Below are 14,693 nucleotides of genomic sequence, written 5' to 3'. Positions count from 1 at the left end.
AGCCAGCTGTCGAGTAGTTCCTGGTTTCACGTTTCCTCTTATTTCATGCTGCAGATAACAGTCCTAGATTTCTTGGAGGGGGGGGATTTTAGGGCTGCAAACCTTTGCAAAAGTGAAGTGGATAACTGCTTCCAAGTAATCGTCACCCGGTAAGCCAGTGGGGAGGATTCAGGCCTTGGGGCATGATGAGACTCCCCCCCCCAAAGCCTCTTTATCTTACCCTTGCAAAGTTCTCCAGCAAGCACCCCCTCACTGACCCCACTGCAATAGGCACTTGAACCCTTGATAATGCCTCTTTGCTTGTCTGAACGAAGAGAGTGGGAGGATCTTTAGAAGCAAGCTTCCTGTACAAGAATAAACAAATCTACTTTTGGCCCACCCGTGATATGTGGCCCTTGGGTGTTTGCCCAGAAGGGAATGTGGCCCTCAAGACTTAAAATCATGGTGCCGGACCCACAAGTGTTTTGGGCAACTGCCCATTTAAGTAACTGGCTGAAGTAGAAGTAACATAAAAAATAATCATGGTTTTTAAAAAAATGCTGCCAGAGGTGCTTTGATTGCAACCTCTTATGAGGTTGTTGTTTTGCTGTTTTAACTATTTGTGCTTTTATTTTGTATTCTTTATCTTGTGAACTGCCCCGAGATCTTTTGATGAAGGGCGGCGTATAAATCAAATAAAGAAAATAAAAATAAACCTGGATCAGATGAAAGGCCTGTGGAATCCAACATCTTGCAGTTGTTTCTCACCGTCAGACTGCAGGCAGCTCTTCTCCTACCTGGGCAGTTATCTTTCCACAAGGGCCGACATTGATGCCGAAATCCAGCATTGCCCAAGCTCTGCGAATGCAGCTTTCTCCCAACTGAAGTGCAGTGTGTTTGACATTTGCAGGGAAATCAAAATACTTGTTTACAAAGCTATTTTACTACCAACCTTACTGTATGCTTGTGAAATGTGGACCACTTATAAACGCCATCTCCAACTCCTCAAAAGATTCCATCAACGGTGTCGCCGAAAAAATTTACACATTAACTTGGGAAGACAGGCGAACTAATATCAGTGTACTGGAAGAAGCAAAGATCACCAGTGTTGAAGCAATGATTCTTCAACATCAACTTCGTTGGACTGGTCATGTTGTGTGGATGCCTGATTATAGTCTTCCAAAGCAACTACTATATTCCAAACTTAAAAATGGAAAGTGTAATGCTGGTGTTCAACAAGAGGTTTGAAGACTCTCTCAAGGCAAATCTTAAAAAATGCAGTATAAACACCGATAATTGGGAAACACTGGCCTGTGAGTGCTCCAACTGGAGAACAGCCTTTACCAAAGGTGTCATAGGCTTTGAAGACGCTCAGACTAAGGACTTAAGGGAGAAACATGCTAAGAGGAACACACATTTGGCAAACCCTCACCATGGTCAACTCCCATCCAGAAACCTCTGTCCCCACTTGGAAGGACGTGTGGATCCAGAATTGGCCTCCACAGTCACGGATTCACTGTTAAAACTGTGTTCATGGAAGACAATCTTACTCAGCTATGAATGATCGCAAAGGAAGAAGAAGAAGCCTTTGTCCGTGGAGGCAGAACAGGGAAGCTTATCCTTCATGAATTTGCCTAATGCTGTTTCAAAACCATGCAAGCCATGGTTCCTTTTGTCTATCCCAAGTCTTCCAACCTTCAGCTCTTGGTATCGGGAGGTAGAGAAAAAAAACATTCTCAGCTACTTTCTCTGCACAACAGAATTACAGATAGCACACCATTTTTAATGCAAGTTTTTATTTGACGTATATACACGGTTCAAGCTATTAAAAATTATACAATATTTACAAAAAAATTAAATAATTATCCAAACCTCCTTCACCTCCATGTTAATACACAGCGTTCATATCAACTCCTAAAGGAGCCAAGTTTGACAAAAATAGTAATTATTATTTGCGGCCTTCAAAAGGACCCTGAGCCAGCTGAACACCACTGATGTTAAAAATAAGAAATGAGAACAGAGGTATTGATTCTTCCCAAAGCAATTCCCTTCTCCCAGGTGACACAATTTGAAAACAGATTTTTCTTTTTAAATGACATATTACAGGTTTAATCCAGGTCATACTCAGGCAGATCCATTCAAAGCCATGATGGGCATTGGATAAAACCCAATGAATTTGACATGTAAACAACAACAAAAATGGCAATCGTTTTTACAAAATACCATTTCCCGCTCCCCCTCCCACTATTTATGTAAAGGGGGAATCCAGCAGCTGTAGGATTTCCGCTATCACTTTGACTAGCCATCTCATTTGGTTAAGACCCGGAATGCAGAAGTGAAACCTGGGAGGCTGCTTTGTCAAAATGCATGTAATTATCTGTTCCAAAACCCATGAAATGTTGCAGGAGAGGCTGTGAGGAAGGTAACAGAATCTGGCCACTTTCAAATGTGTTTTTGGAGGTGTGGGGGGAAAGGCCACTCGGCTCTCAAGAGAGAAAGTGTACACAAAATCAAAATATCTTTTTTTAAAACGGGAGGGGAGGGAAACACATGGCTAATATGCTGAGCAGCTGCAAACAGGCCACAAAAACTCAAAAGCCTCCTTGTAAGTCAGGGATAGGGGAGCCTGTGGTCCTCTGGGTGTTGCTGGGCTCCACCTCCCATTGATCAGAGAGATGGGGAGTTGGAGTCCACTGACATCACAGGTTCTGAATGCCTGTTGGTCTTCAGGGGGTCACTTGTGTGGAAACAACTCCATTTCAAATCAAAGCCCCCATGATGGGCTGTGTGCAGTGCCAGGAGCATGGAAAATCCACTGGCAAGACACAGCAATCGCGAGCACACCTCTCTCCCCTCCTTCTGCCCTTTCTGCCAACTTTTCTTCTGTATACAGCAGGTGTTCGGAGAATTTTGGCCTTCAAGATGTTGCTGAATAAGAGTTTCCATCCTCTCAGTCACCACCTGCTTGCAGGGACTGATGAGACATCAGCAACATCTAGATCAGCGCTTTCCAAACTTGGGTTCTCCAGCTGTTCCCATCATCCCCGAGCACTGGCCTTTGCTAGCTAGGGATGATGGGCGTTGCAGACTAAAATCAGCTGGAGGCCCAAGTTTGGGAAACACTGATCTTGAGAGCGAAAGGTTTCCCACGCCTGAATTACAGGTGCTGTCACTTGTGTGTGTGTCCCCTTTGGCTTTTTGCTCCTCCAAAGTTTCCCTTCCCTGCTGCTTTGGGCAGAAGGGAACACATCCATTGCACACCTGAGCGATGGCATTCACTCATTGAAAAAGCAAGCAGCCGAACTTGCTTCAAAGTGCTATACAATGGCATATTTGATCTCAGGTTCATTCCTAGGCCTAGGCAAAACCTGCACAGCAAATGGAAGGGAGAGCCACCAACTGCACCCCCTGGCAGAATCCAAACTGATGGGATCAGACCATCAATCCTGCCTGCCCCCCTAAGAGAAGAGGCTCTAGTATTTATACCCCGGTGAGGAACCTGCAACCCTCCAAAAGTTGCTGGATTACAACTCACATCATCCCTGACCGCCAGCTGTGGCTGATGGGAGTTGGGAGTCCAACAAGACATGGAAGGTTGGCAGGTCCCCCATCTCTGGCTTACATGCAACACACTTCCAAAGCATTGTAATATGGGTTCCTTGAAAGTAGAAGTATCAAGAAGGGTACTGGCAGAAAGGCCACAGCGCAATGTAGGAAATGGGGGAGGGGGGATATGAACAACAGAGCCCTGGGTTAGTGGGACAAAGCACAGAAAGGGCAGGAAGGAAATTGAGGGGTGAGATTTCAACCCGACTGCCTTGTGCTACCCACAGCAAGCTCTCCCACAAAAAAAAAAAAAAAAACCTCTCGCCAGGCATTAAGACAAGGTCACTGGACATTTTGCAAGATGGTGATATGTACTTGATTCAGGATTTCTTTTTCTTTTTGCACATGTACAGCTTCCTGAAACAGAAAGGCTGCTCAAGGGTCCATGTGCAAAACCGCTCTACTACAGATGGTCTTTCAGTGCTACAATTAGAGCGTAATATTCTACCTCCTGGGGGATGTATGCATCTTTCTTAACATTAGCCACATGCACATTCCAAAAGGAGACGGGAGCCATGTTCTCCTCCTAACGTTACGAAATTGGATTCGCAGGGGAGGTGTGGACAAGAAAAAGTCACTTGCTTCTTGCCTTCCTCAAAGGGGCAGGTGGTTTGCAGAGATGTGCCCACTGTGTCAGATTTAGGACACCTTATTACAAAGCGTGGCACGTGCTAACTTTCTCCTGTCTGCCAATTCTGTAAATCCACCTCAGTTTTACTGTGCAGAAAGGACCAAGGGAGCCTTTTCCAAAATTTGGAAAGATGAAGCTAACAGGAGCCGTGATCAAAGTCTTTTATTGAAATCAATACTTTAAGCCACCCTTCCCATGCGCCCCTTTCCCACAACCTCCACCTCAAATCTAAACTGATTGGTTTCTTCCTCTTCTGCTGAGTAACAAACATGAATACTGCATGTCACAATGCCCTAACCCGTCTCGAAGTGGGACAACTCAGACCCCAAAACAACTTGGAAGTTACAGGAAGGTGGCCCAGTTTCTCTGAAAAAAGAAATCTGAGGTGGCCTAGCATCAAATATAGATGGTCCTACAGGTGGTGTCCCAGGAATGAAAACAAAATTAAGCAGGCATCTTGCCAGGGGGTGGGGGGAGGGTGGGATTTCATATTCCATGAGCTGAACAATGCAGCATTTTGCTGGGAGCATGGGATGTTTCAGTGAGAAGGGGCAGAGTCCTATCTCAGGGACAGGACAGTGTTTTCCACCCTGCATGGGAGCAGGGACCCCAGAGGGAGCCTGACAACTTCAGACTGTTTACAGCATGGGGGTCCCAAGTGCAGGGGGAAAGCACACACTGCTGGATCCACCGGCTGAGGAATGTGTCCCAATTAGTTTCTGAAAACTGCCTGTTCTTTAAAAGCAAGGGAGAAAGCATATCACACTCAAAGAGTCTTGTCCCCTTCCAACCCCACTGCAAAGCTGGAGATGAGTGCACTGAGATGAGATGCAAAGGCAGGCAAATGTTCCCAGCCCCCTAACCCCACTCTCAGAATAGCTGCTCAGGTAACATGGGGAGCCACATCACAGGCTCCACTCCTCTCCCTGCTGGCTTTCAGACAGCTTGATCTGGTGTAGCTGGGATCCACAAGCTGATGAACATTATTGTGAAGATGCCAGAAAAGAGGTGTTGGTATTCCCAGAAATGAAGCCAGACAGACACAGGCACGAAGGTCGCAAAAGGCCTGTTCCCCATTGCCGGAAGCTTCAGGAGCTGAGGAAGGGGAGGGCCTGTTGCCTGTGGCGACTCTCAAATAAGCATTTGCTGGTTCTGAGCATTTGGAAAAGAGAGGGTGAACAGGGATTGCAAAGACGAGCAGGCAAACCTGGAATTAATGGAAGCAGAGGAAAGGCAAGAACTGGAAATGCAAACCACCACTAGGAGGACTTGATGGCTGATGTTCCACTTAACCAACGTGCTTTCAGATGCCCTCAGGTGTCCTACGGTGCTTGCATTCGTTCTAACTTTCTCAGGATTGCACCCACAGCCTGCCACATATTGTGCATGCTCAGAACTCGGGACTCTGGATTAGGCATTGCAAGGCCCACACAGGCTGCAGCTGAGAGTCAACTAACACCTGGTTCCAGCCCTTGAAGCAGCAGCGGGGCAAGGCAGACGGATGGCCACCTTGGAGGGCACATCCCACCTCCCCCTGTAACCCTCTCACAGCGAGACCCCAGGACCACCTCTCCATCTCCTGCTGCTTGGAGGAATCCTTGCTTTAAAGTCAAGTAAGGGAGTATGAAAGAGTTTTAAATCGCAAGCCGTATGCCCAGAGAGAGAGGGGAGAGCAAGTGCTACAGAACTCACACCCTCTGCTGCCAAGAATATGTCTCCTCTCAACCCGAGCTCAGAGAGAGCCAGCAAAATTAAGCATTGGGGTGACCTGCCATTTCCCCAGGGTGTTCGTTTGTTTGGGAGGGTAAAAAAGACCTTGTGGTGGGAAGCTGTGGCCTTAAAACGGCTACTGTGAAAAAAGCATCTACAAAAATGTCAAGCATATGTTCCATCCAGTTGGCCTCCACCACCCCCCACCCCCCCAAAATTGAAAAGGCTGCTTTGCTGAGAAATATCCAGCGAAGAACCCACCTAAAAATCCCGCCACAGAATCAGAAATGGAGAACTAAACAAACAAAAGCAAATTGCTTGCAGGAGAAGCCACCCTCCAAAACTGTTGATGGGGAAACCCTTTCAGCCAGGAGATGGTGTGCAAAAGGGAAGGAGGGCCTTCCTCGGGCTGCTCCCATGGAGTCAGAGTCCGTCTGGCTGAGACGAGACAGACTTGGGAACTAGAGGCATTGCTGTCCTTCTGTGAGGGGGTCAGAATAAGACTGGTCTGTGTTGTAGGATGGGCAGAAATCAAGGCAGAGTCAAGTTTTGGAGGCGCATCCCCCTCCCACCCTCTCCAGTCCTGCAGAAAAGTGTGCACCCCCCCTCCCCAGAGGCGGCTGTGTATCGCATCAGCGCTCAGTAGCGCAAGTAAAAGGCATCCAGGTCTCCTTTCTCTCACCGCATGTTGCTTTTCTTTGTCTTTTTTTCTTTTTTTGGAAAAGGGAAAGAAATAGCACAGGCTGGGAGGGGGCAGCAGGGACATCAATGGGAGGAGGAAGGAGGAAATTCCAGTTTTTGAAGTCGGCGCCTGCGCAGCTCTGCAGTGTCTGGTTCCTCTGGGGAAGATTGAGCTCCATCCTGCTCCTGGCCAGATGGCTCTGTGTAGCCCTTGGCACCGGCTGCTGCTGGGGACAGATCTGGGGGGGGGGGGAGAAACACCACAATTTGGGGGGTCTGTGCCAAAACTGGCACAAACACACAAGGAGGTAGCATTCCTCAGCATCAAGTTTCTAGTCCTTTTAGTTCAAAGTGTGTTGTGTGTGTCTTATAAAATTTATATACTGCTTGAATGCAAAAAAAAAACCCCTCAAAGCGGTTTACACAAAAAATTAAGCAAATAAAATACTTGTTTCAACTCAGCTGGAATTTGTTTTAGAGGTCTATTTCCATCCTCCTCCTAACTGTTTGTGTAGTTTTATTTTATAGTCTTGTTCTTATTTATGGCAGGGCTGTAACATTTATTTTTTGTTATGTTCCCTGGGCTCTGTTAGAGGAATAGCAGGATACTAATGTTTTAATTAAGCAAGTATTATTCCATTTTAAAATAAAAACCATTCATTCTACACCCATACTTGCATCTGAAACAGGCTCCCCTGTCCACTGATTAGGGCAATTCTTTCCATCATTCCCCCTCTGGCCAAATCTTTTCTAAGTCACCCTAGGTGCACTTGAACTCAGTAACCACCGCATTCCCCAAGGCTGACCAAGTCCTGACTGTCAAAATGCGGGGGCTATGTTACTTCTGTGATACCCCCACTAAACATTTCATTAGCATCAGCAGCATGCTAAGGAGAACCAGCAGCCAGGAATCCAAAACCCAGCAGCTTCAAAGAAGTAAAATGTGTTAGAATAATAGAATCACAGAACTGTAGAGTTGGAAGGGACCTTAGGGTCATCTAGTCCAACCCTCTGCAATGTGGAAATCTTTTGCCCAACATGGGGCTCGAACTCATGATTAGGAGTCGTACGCTCTGCTGACTTTAAGCTAATGAAGCTGAGAAGCCTGGCATGCTGCCTGCAACTGTATCCCCCTTTCAAAAGCTACATCTCAGCACCAATTGACTCTGGCTACCTGCTTGACCTGCCGCGTCTGTCTCTTCTGCTGGTGAAGAGGTGCTGTCTGCAGACTGGAAAGTGGTGGCAGCGGGTTCACTTGTTCCAGGTACAGGACTGGGGGTCTCCGAAGGGGGTGCTGAAGCAGCTGGGGCACTTGGTGGCTGTGCAGTACGGGGCGTCCTGCGAGAGACAGAGAGGTAAGAGATCCAGCAGGCAAAATGCAAGAACTGCCAGCAGGCAAAATGCAAGATCATACACCAGGCACCCCCAAACTGCAGCCCTCCAGATGTTTTGGCCTACAACTCCCACGATCCCTAGCTAACAGGACCAGTGGTCGGGGTAGATGGGAATTGCAGTCCAAAACACACACACAGGCAATCTGTGACTTACTAGCTGGGCTTGGACATGATACTGCTTTCCCATTTCAATTCTCATTTTATAGATGTAGAAAACCAAATGGTGTATCCTTTAAAAAATTCAACTAGGAACAACAGATTGCCATCAGATGCACGCAACACAGTCTGCACATCAGTGGCTGAAGAAAAGAATCAGAGGAAACTAACATCTTACTACCTTAAGCTGTGGGGAGAGCTAGAAAATGCAAGTTTATGCAACAAGAGAAGTCAAAAGATGCCTGTATAAATAATCTGGTTCATCATCATCGTCATCATATCGGAATATACATTATACTTCTATTACTAGCAATGTTTATACCCTGCCCTTTTAGTCAAAAAGGCTCTCAGATCGGAAAACAGAAATCGTCCCTGCCTTCAGGCTCATAATCTAAAAGACATGCTGCAAGAGGAAAAAGGAATGGAGGGGAGGAGGGAAAAGCAAGCTTTAGCACAAATTCTTCAAACCATAGCCAAAGTCAGTGGTGGTTCCACTTCTACTTAAATTGCACAATCTATTCTGCTATTACTATTCATGGAGAAGGGGCAACATCCCCAATCCTTGACTCTCATTTAGTCACCCTTCTGGCTTTGTAGGAAGCTGAACTCTTGAACCTAATCCAACACTCTGAAGACTTTCCCCTTTCCTGTGGAATTCAAGCAGTCTCACCCTTGCAGGGAGACTTTAGAAGACATCTGAAGGCAGCCCAGCTTAGGGAAGTTTTTAATATTTGATGTTTTATTCTGTTTTTAATCTGTTGGCAGCCGCCTGGAGTGGCTGGGGAAACCCAGTCGGATGGGCAGGGTATTATTATTATTATTATTATTATTATTATTATTATTATTATTATTATTAGAGAGAGAACATCCGAGTAGAAAATGAAGTTAGGGTAGTTCAGGGGGAGATGAGTCTTCGAGATATTGCTGAACTACAATCCCCATCACCGCAGTCCATATGCCCATGCTTGTTTGGATGATGGGAATTGTAGTTCAGCAACATCCGCAGGGCCAAACTAGGCTTGTTGTAGTTTGTGACCGCCCAAAGCCACCCACGCACCAGGACACACAACCAGCCTGTTGACCTCTAAATACAGTAACTGCTCCAATCCCAAGCAACGTCCACCTACTTTAAGGAAATGAAGGCTTGTCTCAAGGCAGAATCAAGACCTGCTGCAGCAAAATGTTGTTGGGGAGCAGGGAGAGAACCAGGGAGATTACCCGATCGTTGCCAACACAGTGAGATACTGGTTGATCTGCAGCATGGCAGCGTCAAGGAGTGTGTGGATGTTCTGCAGGCACTGGAGACGGGCTTCCAAATGCTGCCGCTCATGGCCTTCCATGGCCCGCAGCTCTTCCTCTGTCAGCCCAGCAAACCCAGATGGTGGAACTGGCATCGGAGGGAAACCTTTAGGATGAGAAAGAACAGTGTGCATATGAGACAAGGCGCAGAGGGAAAGAGAGAGAGATCGGCAGGACAAGGAGCTAGTCCCTGGATCACACAGACTACTACCATTCAGATCATCTGTGAAAATGATGGCCGGTGTCCAATGTTATGCCCATTCATTTCAATACGTCTTGTCTGAGTGGGACAAAGGTTGGATACAACCAGGGCTTTTCTTTTTTTTCCAGCTGGAACTCAATTCCGGCACCATTCCCATTGTAAGAGAACAAGGGAGGTGTTTGTGGTGAGTTCTGGCACCTCGTTTTCTAGAAAAATAGCACTGGACTCTCAACCCTTATTTAAGGCACCACCCCCTACACAGGATCACATGTTAGTGACCAGAAAAGACATTTTTTGCCATTGCCCCAGCACCACGGAATGGACTTCCCTCTGCCACAATGGAACCAGAATCAGGACAGACCAAACGAGGTATTTCTTCCTGTGGAAAACCCTTCTCTCTGCATACATGAAGCGGCTGCCTCCAGCAAGTGCTTCAGACACCTTGCGTCGACATTTATTTTTGCCCAGGCTTTCCCTGATCCAAAAGATTGATAGCTAGCTAGCTAGATATCACATAGGTTTTTTATTCACTTTCTTCTTTAAACTGTTTAACATGGTAGTACTGAGATATATCTTTGTTTCCATTGGAGTATATGACATGCAACCATTACATTAATAAATATATATAAAACAAAATGACACAATAAATATTTCTGAATACAGTAACAAAATTGTGCCAACGTGTATATACCAAAATTATTACGATTACAGTTACAGCTCAGATCCTGTTATTACTAGATTTGTCCTCATGCTTTTCTACTGGCTTTTATTCTGCATTTCTGTATAGCACTTAACAAGCATTTTAAATTAAATTTAAACTTAACAATTACCCAAAATCCCACTGATATAAGCAAAAAAGCGAGGCTAATGTTGTGCCACACAGAAGGAACCACTGGTACGGCCTGCTTCCTCTGCCCAGCCAGGCTGCCATCCATAGAGATACAACCACACACAAGTGTTCGGGTTTCTGAGACTCACCAAAGAGAGGTGGGAACGGCATCCCCATCCAAGGCGGAGGGAAGGCGAAACCAGGCACTGTCCCTGCAGGGGCTGTGGTGTCTGATCCGGATGCTGAATCGCCACTGGGCCTCGAGGCGCCTGCTGGGGAAGATGGCAACGTAAAGCTCATGGTTGCCCCACAAAGCTTAAAGCAAGTTCACACAAGTCTATTCCTCTTCCTGGGCTGCACTCAATGGGAGCCAACATACTTGACTCAGGGACCCCGGAGGCACAGTTCAAGGGATGCTCCCTATAGCAGGGACAAGGAACTTGTGGTCCTTCAGGGGAAGCCTCACCTGATGTTTGTGTTCCTGAGGTGGAGGGAGTGGCTGCTGAAGCGTTGTCTGCATTGTTGGGTGGCTGGACGCCAGGCACTGGAGGGAAGGGGCCCATGGGCGGCCATAGCGGGAACATCCCTGGGGGGAAAGGGGGCAGGATGCCTTGGGGAACTGCAGGAAATAATAATAAGAGAGAGAGGAATATGGAAAGATTAGGAGCCACCATGCAAAAGGAACACCAAGGGTCTTTCACAACCCCGGTTGTGGGAGCTACAGTGCTGAGCTCCCCAAATTACAGCGGCGCCTGTGGGAATCCCAGAGCACCACCTGTTCTCTGGTGTTCCTCAGGGGTCACTTGGTGCCAGGAGTATACTGGGGTGAATTCCTGGGAACCAGCTTGACTTACAGTTTGGCGGCTGAGGAATCAGTGGAGTCTGATGCTGCTGCTGCGGTTGCTGCCCTCCCTCCTGTTGCTCAGGGGGGGTCTGCGACTGAGTGGGGAGGGAGGCTCGGAGGACGTCCATCCGGCACGTGGGACAGGTCTGCTGGCGCTGGAACCAGGACCGCAGGCAGCTGTGGAAAGGGAGAGGCAAGCTGGTTGGAGCAAGCGGCTGGGCCGCAACTACTGGCTTGGCACTCTACCTGCTGAAAGCTCTCCTTTGGGCAGGCCCAAGCTGCACCCTCCAATCAAGAGGCAGCAGGAGAGGGGGGGAAGCATCAAATAACACAAAAAGTCCAACAGTGCAATTTTTAAAAAGAGGTCCCAGCTACAAGGACCATAAGCTGCTTTCTGGAGGGTTCATTGCACCAAGCCTGTCTGCTCCATTGCCCTAAGATATAGCACACAATGAATGGAGCATGCAGACATCAGCCACTGATTTATTCAGGGTTTATTACGGACACAGGTGGCGCTGTGGGTTAAACCACAGAGCCTAGGGCTTGCTGATCAGAAGGTTGGCGGTTCGAATCCCTGTGACGGGGTGAGCTCCCGTTGCTCGGTCCCAGCTCCTGCCAACCTAGCAGTTCGAAAGCACGTCAAAGTGCAAGTAGATAAATAGGGAAGGTAAACGGTAGTAGATAAACAGCGGGAAGGTAAACGGAGTTTCCATGTGCTGTTCTGTTTTGCCAGAATTGGCTTTTTCATGCTGGCCACATGACCTGGAAGCTGTACGCCAGCTCCCTCGGCCAATAATGCGAGATGAGCACGCAACCCCAGAGTCGGTCACGACTGGACCTAATGGTCAGGGGTCCCTTTACCTTTACCTATAGCACACAATGAATGGAACATGCAGACATCAGCCACTGATTTATTCAGGGTTTGCAAAAGCACTCCCCAGAATCCCACTGGCAAGCATTCCCCCACCCTCCTCCAGCAGAACGGCAAGGAACCCCCCACTGATGCTACCCTGTGACCTGAAGGCTCAGTGCCAACAAAGTCAGGCCTTCCTCGCTTGTCTACCTTCTGTGCTCGAGACCCTGGACAGTGACCACCAGTCCTAGGCTTAACTGTACCGACTGAACTATCTCAGTGCTGCATAAAACCCATCTCATACATTCAAGCTTCTTAAGTATCAGCCAGCCTCCTACCTGGTGTGGAATATGTGGTTGCAAGGCAGGCGTTTTGCACCCATTACCATCTCCTCCCGGCAGATAATGCACACATTGTCCATGGCCTGCAGTTCTTCTGGAGTGGCGTCGGGGTACCTGGGGAGGAGGAAAAGGATTGCAGATGGTCATGGACCTTCTTCCCTGCCTTTCGTAAGGTCCAACTCATGGTGTTTTATTTAAGGCTCCGGAAAAATACGAAAGCTCTGCCCTCCCCGCTCACCTCAGTAACCCAAACTTGGAAAGAAGAACCACTTTCTACAGCCCTCACCCCCTTCCCAGTGAATACTCACAGGGTGTTCATGTTGCGAATAGCTCGGCGGGACATGATTGCATCTGTCACAGCTTTCTTGAACTGCCTGGATGGACATACACGAAAATCAAGTCTACCACTGATTTGAAAAGTCTTACCAAAACATCTTAAGAGAATACTGGGCAGGACACCCTTCGGTTAACATCTTGCCGAGATAATTACTGAAAACCTGTATGTCTGACTCCTAATTCTGTCCAAGATAGCTGTTCTGAATGTTATGGCTCTGAATCCTTTCTCCTGGGCTTCCCTTCTCCTGCTTCTTTTGTTGATGCTGCTCCCCCATCCTCCTAGTCCCTATTATTTAATGGAATTATGCCAAAAGACATGCAGACTGAAAGCACTGCATGTTCTTTCCCTACCTGCCTCCATCTCCATCCCATTCCTCTTAATTGTTTCCCTGTGTCAGTTTCAGCCACTTGGGGCACAGGTCTGTCAAACCTGCTCAATATAAAATGCCACGTACATAGACTGTGCTATAGAAATCATAACCTTGCAGTAATAAACCACAGGTGGTTTGGGAACACACCAGCAAACAAGTGCTTTTGTTTTAATAAAATTCAGCCTTGCTTTAGCTGTTCCAGGTGTGCATGATGCTGTACTTAAGAGAAACAAGCATCTTCCCCGGCTGATGAGAAAGGCCAGTTTCTTGATGTTGGCTTATTCTGTTTAGAGAAGCTTTTAATGTTTAATAGATTATTGCATTTTAATGTTCTGTTCTGTTGGAAGCCACCCAGCGTGGCTGGGGAAACTCAGCCAGATGGGCGGGGTATAAATAATAAATTATTATTCTCCTCTAAAAAATTTTTTTTAAATTGTAAAATAGTGCTTTCATAAGCGAGTGTGGTATAGTTAGAGTGTGGGACTACGACCTGAGAGATCAGGGCTCAAACCATCTTCTTGTCTATGAAGCTCGCTGAGTGACCTTGGGCCATTGCCTCCGAGGTCTAACCCCATGTGAAATGGGGAGGGGGGAATTGATGTCTGCTACCTTGAGCTCCTTGGAGAAAAGGTGGGATATGAAAGAGGCAAAAAGCACTACCTCATTCCTTCCATAGATGCGACAGACAATAAGCATTAACATTATCTCTCTTCAAATGGCATTGGCCCAAAGTGTCTCCCCTCCCCGAAGACTCTTTGGAAGCTATTTTCAAGCCAGAGGACTTATTTCCTGCACATGTGGAACCCCACAGGCAGACTGGCGCATGCATTCGCAAGTCTGCGCATACGCTGATGCCAACCGCATCTCACCTCATAGCCAGGTACATGGGTCGGATGGCAAACAGTGGGAAGGTGTGCACTTTGATCATGATGGTCATGAAGGCCATGTACAAGAGGACCTTGATGAATCCTGCAGAAGAAGAGGCGGAGGAGGAAAGCAGGGGTCAAGCCAGCAAATAAACCTTCATGTTGCCAAGAGGCAAATCCTTCCCCGCAAACAAACCACAGATGCTCCGTGTCCTCTTCTCACCAGGGAATTTGCTAAGCTGTCACAAATCAAAACCTCCCACCCCCCAAAAAAATTGGCTTGATTTCTCCATGAGGAGTTGCCACTAGGCCCAGGAGAAGGCAGGTCTTTAAAACCCTAAATGGCCTCGGCCCTAAAGGAGCGTCTCCACTCAGCACTGCTCAGCCCAGACACTGAGGTCCAGTTCTGAGGACCTTCTGGAAGTTCCCTCACTGTGAGAAGTGAAGCTACAGAGAACAAGAAGACCTTCTTAATAATGGTAATAATAATAATAATAATAATAATAATAATAATAATAATAATAATTTATTTATTTATACCCCACCCATCTGGCTGGGTTTCCCCAGCCACTCTGGGCGGCTTCCAACTGAATAT

At 47.2% G+C, this 14,693-nt stretch overlaps 1 protein-coding gene across 8 annotated transcripts in view; it reads right to left on the bottom strand.

Annotated features, from left to right (window-relative positions):
• Positions 1 to 1,758: 1,758 nt before the first annotated feature.
• The window catches only part of SYVN1 (synoviolin 1), a 30,584-nt gene continuing 17,649 nt past the window's right edge, over positions 1,759 to 14,693 (bottom strand). For 4 of the 8 annotated variants that reach the window (XM_088659328.1, XM_035098202.3, XM_088659331.1 and 1 more), the window contains exons 8-16: positions 14,102 to 14,201; positions 12,834 to 12,899; positions 12,523 to 12,639; positions 11,342 to 11,508; positions 10,954 to 11,106; positions 10,637 to 10,759; positions 9,376 to 9,562; positions 7,782 to 7,945; positions 1,759 to 6,846 (exon numbers count right to left, since the gene is read on the bottom strand). In XM_088659328.1, coding sequence (XP_088515454.1) covers positions 6,692 to 6,846; positions 7,782 to 7,945; positions 9,376 to 9,562; positions 10,637 to 10,759; positions 10,954 to 11,106; positions 11,342 to 11,508; positions 12,523 to 12,639; positions 12,834 to 12,899; positions 14,102 to 14,201 — 1,232 coding nt within the window. In that variant the 3' untranslated portion in view covers positions 1,759 to 6,691. The remainder of the gene's footprint in view (positions 6,847 to 7,781; positions 7,946 to 9,375; positions 9,563 to 10,636; positions 10,760 to 10,953; positions 11,107 to 11,341; positions 11,509 to 12,522; positions 12,640 to 12,833; positions 12,900 to 14,101; positions 14,202 to 14,693) is intronic. The other 4 variants (XM_088659329.1, XM_035098204.3, XM_088659332.1 and 1 more) reach the window with 2 other exon arrangements.

Source organism: Zootoca vivipara, chromosome 16 (genome assembly GCF_965207765.1).
Source record: "Zootoca vivipara chromosome 16, rZooViv2.hap1.1, whole genome shotgun sequence".
NCBI lineage: Eukaryota > Metazoa > Chordata > Lepidosauria > Squamata > Lacertidae > Zootoca > Zootoca vivipara.
The sequence above is the reverse complement of the archived record's forward strand: the minus strand, read 5'-3'. Positions and strand labels throughout refer to the sequence as shown.